Source organism: Drosophila obscura, unplaced genomic scaffold (assembly GCF_018151105.1).
Source record: "Drosophila obscura isolate BZ-5 IFL unplaced genomic scaffold, ASM1815110v1 contig_176, whole genome shotgun sequence".
Classification (NCBI taxonomy): domain Eukaryota; kingdom Metazoa; phylum Arthropoda; class Insecta; order Diptera; family Drosophilidae; genus Drosophila; species Drosophila obscura.
In genome coordinates, this window is record NW_024542763.1 from 899,993 (window position 1) to 911,179 (window position 11,187).

General features: G+C 34.2%; 1 protein-coding gene across 1 annotated transcript in view; it reads right to left on the reverse strand.

Annotated features, from left to right (window-relative positions):
- Positions 1-10,423, reverse strand: part of LOC111075302 (zinc finger protein 658B-like) — a 51,642-nt gene extending 41,219 nt beyond the window's left edge. Inside the window, exon 1 of the mRNA XM_041592208.1 lies at positions 10,042-10,423. Within this exon, the coding sequence (XP_041448142.1) occupies positions 10,042-10,227 (186 nt within the window). The 5' untranslated portion in view covers positions 10,228-10,423. The remainder of the gene's footprint in view (positions 1-10,041) is intronic.
- Positions 10,424-11,187: the final 764 nt, after the last annotated feature.

The following is an 11,187-nucleotide window of genomic DNA, read 5'->3' on the forward strand; positions in this document are numbered from 1 at the left end:
CAAAAAGGTGAAAATATATATAAAATCACTTAATAAAATACTTTAAACTGATTGTATTATTATCATACGACATTTTTGTGACCCCCTGATGCCATTAAGACACTGCTGGAGACGAAATTCGATGGTTTTCATAATTTGAAGAAGAACTCCCACAAACTCTACAAAGAAATGTCTGAAAACAACAAATAATTATGAGAATCAATTCTCTTTCGTCCATTTTCTTGTCGTCTTGCATAATTCTGTTGACTTTCCAACATGTAGATTATACATGTACCATTTCGATTCCACATCTTCTCCGCTAGCGGAGATGGCTATATCGTCTCGGCTATTGATGCTGATCAAGAATATATATACTTTATGGGGTCGGAAACGTTTTCGTCTCTGCGTTGCACACATCCACTTTTACCACAAATACAATACTTTTTGAGTATGGGTATAAATAACAGAAGTGAAGCTAAATGACTACCGTGTGGAACTCTTGATGTAACACTAACGACATTCGACAACACATTAGTAAACAAAACACGTTGTGTGCGGTTAGAAGGAAATGACGAGATCAAGTTTACAAGATTAGTGGGGAAGCAATTTAAGAAAGCTAGTGAATTAGCAGAGAATGGTTCACGGAGTCAAAAGCCTTGCTAAAATCCGTGAAAATGACGCTGTTTGCAGTAAGCTTTGAAATCCTCGGTTAATTGCAGAAGAGAACTCGAGAAGGTTTTAGATAAAAGCACTAACAAATTGCTTGCGCAAGTCTGTTTCAATTGTTACATAGCGAAACACAGATAACACTAGTTAACACGACATTTACGCTGTGGTCCAAATCAATTTTTCTGATAGATTTCGGGATTTAACATTTTTTAAAGAACTATGGTTTAGTTTCTTTTTAAATAATTTTTTTATAATCTGGTTTTTTTTTATGTTTTTTTTCAGAGGTAGGGCTTCTTTTTTTCAAATAACTTAAGTATCTTATATCTGGTTGCATAGAACTTTGCAGTTCTGAATAACTAACAAATGCAGCTATAAATCCAACACAGACACTTTATAGCTGCAGCTTAACGCCTGGAAGATATTCAAATTTCGTCATTTTTTTGCAAAATTTGTTTACGATATTTTGACTTTGAAAACTCAGAAAAAGTAGGAACAAAATATTTCTTGCATTTTTTGTTTTAGATAGACGCATTCATTAGGCGTCGTTTAAGGTATTGTTCGTTAAAATCTATGGAGCTATAATTCGTTAACCAAACCTAAACAAATGAAAAAATGGACAAAAAATACTTTTTGGAAGGTTGCGGGCCCAACTGCCAATTGGAAACAAAGCAAACGAAAAAGGGTTGCATTTTTGGTACCTGAACGTGTTCCTTTGACATTAAATGGTGTTTACAGTTACTTTCTTTCGTTGTGCCCCATCTAAATCTGAACATTTTCAGGTCAAATTTGACCTTTATTTTTACACAACGTGCAGACATTAGACATTTGTCGCTTCTCCTTATTCATATTTCAGTAAAACCAAAGTAAAAGTATTTAAGTCTTTTAAATAAATTTTAAGGATATAAAAATATTTTATTTATTGCTATGTTGCTACCAGTTTTTAAACATATGTGATAAATTTGGTTTTCTACTGCTTGTTACTGTTCTTCAAAAAATTTATGTTTTCTATCTGTCTTCCTTTGTCATTCAAATCAGATTTCCTTATGAGATCCCACACATAGTCGCCCAACATATTCTCATTCCAAACACCTTGATACCGTCGTTCCATAGCTTTTAATTGTTGGTGAAATCTCTCTCGCCATCAAATACGCCTTCTTTAACTTTTGCTAGTGGCAGACGTGGAAAAACAGTTTATAGGTAACTCATCTATTCATCTTCCGTATCCAGTGCTTAAACCAAATTTTTCATTAGTCGCAGCTTAATGTGTAACGGTGGTAAAATAATGTCATTAAACTTCACGATACTTCCAATGTATTTTCCTCCATTTTTGGCCAGAGTTTTCTTGAGTAATGCTCACTTCTAGCGCTACTATCCCATAGGCACAGGAAGCAGCAGTATTTTGTGTAAACACCTTGCAATCCCGTTTACATAGCTTTTAAGCTTTTAGGCTTTTAAGTCACACGCGACCTTCCATTGTTGTTCTTTATATTTTATATTTTCAAACAATTTAGCCATTGTTTGATATGTTTTCTTCATGGGCGATGGGATGGGACATATGGGACCAGACGGTTTTTGGTTTTCATTGTGTAACAAAACAGCCTTTAAACTTTCCTTACTGCTGTCAACCCCCACCAAATCTTTCAATTGTTCCTGTTAAAGAAGCTTGCAATATTTATATTCTCCTGATTGGTCATTACTTGAATCCGTTGTTCAATGCCACGAAGACGACATCTCCTCTTTTTTGCGTTTTAGTGACGGTAGTTCTTCTAAAGGAGGAGCAGGAAGCGTAAAGCCCTGACCAGATTGTTTCGGGTAGCTCCATTTCATGGATCTCCGGATTCCAGTTATTTTGAATGAACAAAAAAACATTCAGAGCCGTGAATCTCTGGTTTTCTCCACAGCATTGGTGTCCACAACTGTCCACAACATTTACAGCCCAAATGGATATGAACAGGAAGAATATATATCCGAGATATATCCATACCTAGGACTCGGTAAAACCAAAAATAGAAGTCCTTTTTGTTTCCTTCAATCTGATTTTGGCAGTTGGACCAACAACGTACCGTACGGTATTCTTTAGTTAAAATGAGTTTTGAGTCGTTTTGGTCAAACGGCTGCAACTCAGCCGTTTATCCATCGATTTTTACAAACGAAACCCTAAACGTCGCCTAATTAATGCGTCTAAGAATGTCTGCCAAGAAATTTTTTTTTTTTGATTTGAGTTTTTAAAGTAAAATTTCGGAAAAAATACCGCAAAAAATTATCAAATTTGAATTTGAAAGTTTAATATCTTCCAGGCGTTAAACTGTAGCTACGAAGTGTCTGGGTCGGATTTATAGCTGCATTTGTCAGCTTTTCAGATACTTAAGTTATTTGAAAAATAGAGTCACTACCTCTGAAAAAAAAAACAAATTAAAAAAAACAGCCATAAAAAAAACCATAGTACTATTAAGATTTTTAAATCCTGAAATCTATATCAGAAAAAGTAATATTGGTCCTCAAGGAAGGAAAAACTTCAATTTTGTCGAGTAGTGTAATCGACAAATATAAGGATTAATTATGATGAGTTTAAGGATTATTTGAAATTAATATTGAGTTAGATTGGCAAAAAGGCAGAAAATGAGGGAGCGAGGTGAAAAAACGACCGGCTTAAGCAAGAGCTATTGAGCTAAATAACACTTATATCAAAAAGTTCTCTCTTATTTTCCCCGAATATTAGTATAACACCTATCTTTCCTGCATGTTCCCGATCGGTTCGGTAACACGCGTCGCCCGTCATGCGGCAGCGCCCCTCCGTCGGTTGGGCGGGAAGAGGGATTGCGTTTCTACCTGGGTTTCGCGCGTAACAGGCTCCGGATTGGTGTCGCTTGGGCCACTTTATGGTGCAGTCATTGCATATCAACGTGCAGACAGTAAAAAAAAATAAAACGGCACATGTCTGCACCCTTGCATTGTTCTGTTGGAAAATAGCCCATTAAATCGATCCAATATGTGATTGCACACGGCTTAAAGAACAAATTCAATCTACGAACGGCCAACACCATATCGTGAATTTTGTTCAATTTCTTCGGGTAAATGACCATAACTAGGCGTCCAGCATGTGCCTCACCATTTGTGCTTGAACGGGCACCAAGAAATACAGTAAACCAATTTTTTACCATTGAAATCGATAAAAAAGAGATCCAATAATATTTATCAAGCTTTTCCTTGGTTTCAGTAGTGGGTTTTCTCATACAAAAATAATGCTTAATCAGCAAACGGAATTACTCTATTTTTTTTGCTTCAAATGAAATAGTGACCCGTCAAAATTATCACGGTTGAAAAAACCGCCTGAAACTTTGTCAGGGATCAGCTTATAGAAAATACTAATCGAATAAAATATTAATGGGTGGTTAGAAGTGATTTCTTTTTGTTAGGCCGACTGCTTATCAGACCGCCTTCGTACATAGGTATGTATGTACATATCAGAATCTGATTTAAGTTCAAATGAAAAAGTGCAGCCTTACCAGCATAACCATGTTATGAAACATGGCAGTTTCGTTTATTGCATGTTTGTGGAAATAATCTGTCTATTTAAAGCTGATTCTTGCTTTAGAAGGAACATGCTCGCAATCTAAAACCATATTTCAAATGTTCTCATAGGTCATCTTACTTCTAAAGTATATATGTATGTAAACATAGGATCGAAGAAGCTTTCCTACTGTTTTTATTCACTCTTAATTTAAAATTATTGTAACTACTCAGCATATCTGTTTTTACATTATTCCCACACTTGCCTTTACTATAAAAACTTCTTTAAATTATCTGGCGTGCAACTGTAGGTGTTCTTAATGTCATGGGAGAGTGATCACCCTAAATGCACGCACACTGTTGGAATCCGATCTGGCAATCTATTATGTGCATATGAACACTTCGTATGTATGTGTGTCGTCAGTAGAATGAATTTATTAGACTATTATCGCAGTGCAGTCATATGATTTTCATTAGATTATATAAATTATATAAATATAATTAATACGTGTAATTAATATACGTGTAGTATATTTTTAATATACGTGTAGTATATTTTATTTATATTATAGGTATATAATTTAAAAGCGGCCAAGATCGGATCATTATATCACCATTATATTTCGGTCCGGTATATTTCCCCTGATTTCTTGTTCTATTTGTCTTCTTCGTCCACCTTTGTTAGGTATAAATTATTTTAAGTACTTCGGCTATGATAAACACACATACTAACATTACATTTACTCTTCGTACTATTCTTACTTACTATTCTTAAAGACTGTGAGAACTTCTTTAAATTATGTGGTGTACGTCTTAAGAAATTCTTAGCGTCATGGGAGAGTGATCATGCTCAATGCCTACAACCTGGTGGGATCGTAGTGTAGCAGCCAGTAGAATGAAGTTATACAATTTATATATGCTTGAAGCGGGTGTTATGATTTTGACCTGATGTTTGCAACGCAGAAAGACGAGTTACGGACCCCATTTAACGGATACTATTTATCAGCATAAATAGCCGAGTCAAAAAATGCAAAGAATTACAATTTAATTTTCGTCTTCGTAGATTAGTAAAATTGGTTAAAATCATAAACTTCGACTATTTTTTTATACCCGTACTCGAAGAGTTAAGGGGTATGTAAGATTTGTAATAAAAGTGAATGTGTGCAATGCAGAGAAGCATTTATAGCCGAGGCGATTCCAAAATCATGTGATAACACACTGTTACAAGTATATTTCAAAATTTCGCCCAACCCACTTTTGCCACCACGAAAAAACAAAAATCCGTGTCATTCACAATTTTGAAGATACGAAAAAACATTGTAGATATAAAATCTACATCTATATATATAAAAGAAAGTCGTGTTTGTTACAACACTTATAACTCGAGAACGGCTGGACCGATTGCCATGGTTTTTGATTTGTTGGATTTGTTTTCGTCCCGAATAGCAGAATACATCCAATACATACATACATGCAACAATGAAAACTCGATATGTGTAATGAATACTTAATCATTTCAATAGATGCTGATTTGTTTATTACATGTCAGACATTTGTTGTCCAATCCTGTCAAATAGTGTAACAACTATTTTTTTTTTTTGGAGCTTAAAGGCCTGGTTGCTGAGACCTTTAAGCCACAACTTTATTTTTTTCTGAAGACATCATGTGTGCGTTCAGAAATTTATTTTTTGTAAAATGTCTACAAAGTTCAGGTACTGTTATATTTGTTTGTTTTAGACATTAATTTTCGAAAATTATTTATTAATTATTTAGTTTTTAATTCCCGAAAATAATACCTAAGATTTATTCTACAGTAAAAACATAAAATCATCGGAAAGGAACGGAATTTAGGGAATAAAAAATTCAGTTTGGTGGTTTTATGTGAGTGCATATTTTAATAACAATGCCGCGTCCTAGAAGATCTAATCTTTCCCAGCGAAGCCGTAATGCAATTAGGCAAGGGAATATCGCGAGTCAATTATCTGATGGAGATGTTTTGGTGGTGCAATGATTTTATTTCCGACAAACACTACCAGTCATTCCAAGATCTACTGCTGCCGACGAAATAAACGCTTGTCTCAAAGCATCAAATCTGTTGCGATATGTAAAGAAACTTCAACTGTCTGTAAATATGAGAGTTGCATTGTTGAACGATCTATCTGCTGATGATTTTTCGAAGCATTTTTCTGACTATCGGTAATGGCCGTATTCCTGTTGACAAATCGAGCGGTTTGATTTCATTTCCTCCAAATTTTTGCAATTTCGTATCATCAAAAGACGAGCTTGTCAACAAAGTATTCCCGGATATCATTGCTAACCACAAAAATACTAAATGGTTAAGTGAGCGAGCAATTTTGGCCGCTAAAAATAAAGATGTAGATGACCTCAATTTTATAATTCAAAATCAAATCGTAGGTAGTCTGTATTCATTCAAATCTATCGACTGTGTAATAAACGAAGAAGAAGCCACTAATTATCCAACTGAATTTTTAAACTCTTTGGATGTGCCTGGTTTACCACCGCACAATTTAAAACTTAAAGTTGGCTCGGTAGTCATTAAACCAACCAAAACTGTGTAATGGAACGCGTTTGGTGATAAGAAAACTGATGAGCAATGTGATTAACGCGTCGATACTTAAAGGAAAATTTAAAGATGAGGAAGTTCTTATTCCAAGGATTCCGATGATCCCAACGGATATGCCCTTTGAGTTTAAACGAATTCAATTCCCGATTCGTCTTGCCTTCGCCATGACGATCAACAAATCACAGGGCCAATCCTTGACTATTTGTGGCCTCAATCTAAAAAATGCATGTTTTTCTCATGGTCAATTGTACGTGGCATGCTCACGTGTCGGCAAACCATCCGCTTTATTTGTTCTTGCGCCTGACCAAAAAACAAAGAATGTCGTTTACCACAAAGTGCTTGAATGAAAATCCTATTAATGAATTAATCCGAGTTTTATTTCTTTTTCCCAATCTGCACAACATAGTTTTCAATCATTTTTTTCTGACATGAGTTTGAAGTACTTAATTATTATATTTTATTTTTTTTATTTTTATTCTCATTCTGTATGTATGTTTTCATCATCATTCATCATAATAAAATACTTTTTTGTTTCTATCTATATAAATATATTATTTTGTATCATTGTTTTACGTTCATCAAAGCCTAAATTAGTTCAGCTAAAAAGTAACACGACATTCATTGACTGTTAGGCGGTACGAAGTTTGCCGGGTCAGCTAATTGTAGATATAGATGAAAGATGTAGCAAAATAATGTAAAATATAAAATACTAGCAGACCCGCGCGCTTCGTTGCTTACGAATTGAATTTTTAGGAATTCATCGAAATTAAACAATGATAATTTTGACGTAATAACATATTTTATTTATTGCAATGCTTTGTGATAAACAATATTCTTTGTTTTGCCGTCGGTACAATGAATAATTAATGCCGAAGGTTTGCCTACTCGTGAGTACGCTACATACAGTCGACCACGTGAAAATACCGGATGCTCCAAATTTAAACCACAAATTCGCCTGCCCAAATTTAATCTTCTTGACATTTAACTTTAAAAACCACACTGGTTGGTTTAAAACGCACACATTTTCAAAAGCAACAAATTGCAATTTTTTTAGAAATTAATTTTTCACACAAAAAGTTATAAAAAACAAAATCTATCATAGAATATTAAGTTCTATAGAATAACACAAAATTAAATGAAATAGGCGTTCAAACACACATTTTTAGACCAAATATGAAATTTTTATACCCGTACTCAAAAAAAAGTTAAGGGGTATATTAGATTTGTGGTAAAAGTGGATGTGTGTAACGCAGAGAAGGAAACGTTTCCGATCCCATAAAGTATATATATTCTTGATCAGCATCAATAGCCGAGTCGATAGAGCCATGTCTTTCTGTCCGTGTGTCCGTCTTGTTTGACGCCTGGATCTCAGAGACTATAAAAGCTAGAGGAACCAAATTTTGTTTCCAGACTCATGTGATATCACACTGCTACAAGTGTATTTCAAAATTTCTCCCCGCCCCCTTCCGCCACCACAAAAAACGAAAATCTGTGGCTGGCACAATTTTTAAGATACGATAAAACTAAAAACGCAGTGTCGTAGAAAATGCCCATATCTACCAGACTGCCGAATCTGAATCAGATCGGATCATAATTATAGCCAGAATGAAGATTTTAATTTTCAGTTGCTCCCCTGCCCCTTCCTGCCAACGACCCTGCAACTGATTCCTTTCTCGCTCGCACACTCTGCCTCGTTCAGTGCACGAGCAACCCCTAGCAGAGGAGATGTAGAATCTAAATGGAACATGTACAATCTACATGTTAGATGTTGAATATATGTATATTGTAGATGTAGATAGCAGATGTAGCAAAAAAATTTTAAATGTAAAATTTTTTTTTTTAATTCTATAATTCTAAAAAATCATATGCTTAAAAATGTATATACGGACTGAGTACGGGTATAAGTAGAGTCGCGTCCCCAGAAGCGACTCGCACGTTCCTTCTCGTTTTTATTAAATTTTAATTCTTAAGGAACCTATTTATAGAAAAGTACAAATTTTGTTGTGCAAACCAGGCCACATTCTATGGTTATCAATTAAAAAAAAACAGCATGCAATTTGGTGCACGCGTTGCGGAGATAGCCGCTTACACAGAGCATTTTTTCTACAAATTTATAATATAGATTTTAAAATTCCACATAGTTTATCATAAGCTCCCTATTTAAATACTGTCTGAGTACGGGTATAAAAGTAGAGTCGCGTCCTCAGAAGCGACTAACTACTTTCCTTCTCGTTTTTTCTTGAATTCGGATTAAATAATTATGCCATCGAGACGAAAGAAGCAACAAGAGCGTACTTTTTTTCCAGTTTGGAATACTTAAGGCTTCAGCACTATTGGACCGAACTGCATAAAAAGGATTCCTCAAGGATCCAAACCGACTTTTTCTGATAGAGATGGGACTTAAAATTTTTTTTTTTTATTATGTTTTTTTCTATGGCTGAACTTTTTTGTGAAGAATTTTTTAACTCTGGTTTTTTTTTTAAAGCATTTTTCAGAGGTAGCACTTTTTTTCACCTAAGTCTAGTATCTTACGTCTAGCTGTAAAGAACTTTGCTATTTTGAAAAGATAATTAGAACAGCTACAAGGTAAGCCCAAACACTTTGTGATTTTAGCTTACCGTCTGGGAAATATAAAGCATTGAAATGCAAAAAACTATTTTTGTGTGGTATTTTTTTAAAGCTTTTTTCCGAGGTAGCGTTTCTTTTTTATACACAACCCTAGTAATACGACTAATTAATGCATTTATACACAAAAAAATAGAGGACACAGGATATCATTTTTTTCGACTTTTCCTGAGTTTTTAAAGTCAAAATTTCGTAAAAAATACCGTACAAAAATCAGCATTTTTGCATTTCAATGCTTTATATTTCCCAGACGGTAAGCTGAAATCACAAAGTGTTTGGGCTTAACTTCTAGCTGTTTTAATTATCTTTACAAAATAGCAAAGTTCTTTACAACCAGACGTAGCTACTAGAGTTATGTGAATAAAAAATTAAAAAAAAAATACCAGACTTCAAAAATTAAAAAAAAAAAAGTTCTGCCATAGAAAAAAAACCATAATTCTTTAAAAAAAATTTAAAGCCCCATATCTATCAGAAAAAGTCGGTTTGGATCCTTGAGGAAAAAAAGTTCGATTTTGTCGAGTAGTGTATTTTATAGATACAAATATTTTATTAATAAACATAAATAAGTCACATCGTTAGTTATATAATAATAATAAATAAAAGAGCTATTCATCTTTTCTGTCTTAATTTTAAATATAGTTAAAGACAATCTTGAAAACAAGTTAAGTACTTACATCGTTGTTTTCAACATGTTTTAACGTATCTAATTTATCAGTTCGAACTGTTCCTTGGAACGGGTAAAATAAAGATCCCTCCTTGATATCAGTTATTGAATATACAGTTACTTGTGATTCATTAAAGGATGTCAATGATGTTGTTACTAATGCGAACTCCTTTGGTATAAGAACGCAGGTTTCCATTTCTTAAAATATTAAGTTTTTGTTTATGATGCAATTTAAACAGTTTAGATGTCAGCATATGTTTGCAAAATTTAAAAATAAAACGAGCACTTTAAACGAATACGCACAAAAATGAATAGACAGACTATAACTTCATAAATTTTTGCGGAACTTTATGAACACATTTCATTCAATGCTCAACAACTACTGCATGGCAAGGATAGCTTGTATTAACCATGACCTTCTAAAAGGCAGACTGCAAACACCTGCAATACTGATACCATTCAAACAACAGAAAGACGTTCACACATACATATGCATACGAAGTTGCCTTCAAACAAGCCAACCAACATACATATAACTAAGAGCTTGCTCATTTAACTCAATGCTCCACTACGGTACCAAAACAAGATCAACATTACACAATGCTATGGCTATCAATTGATCTCAGGCAAACTCGTCTCACATACGCTCTTATACTTGTGTGCATACTGAAGCAATAATACTCGGACAGACACGAACATGTGCACCTGTACCATTGGTACTATGCTTCCGCAGGCGGACGACACGCACACCAAGCCATTCATGACTTAACACAAACATAGATAGAATAGTTGCTCAGTTTTGACTTGGTGAATTCAGGTAGCATCTCAACTTGTTGCTAAAAAGTCTTCCGCACATTAGCATTGCATAGTAGAATACGTATTTACGTATATAGTGCTGTACATTTTATATTAAATGTATGTATGTACATATAATACTTCATACTGAAATAAAGCATTGACCTTTCAATAATATATTGTTGTACATATATTTCAATGGCTATGGAATTCGAAGTGGTTAGATTTTTTACAAAAATGTAAATTTTTGTAATTAAATACATATATGGAAAATCTCAGGTTAATTACATCCTGTTAAGTTCTTTTCACATTTTAACCACGCAACGCAGGTGAATTGGTTCGTCTCGTTTTACACCAGTAC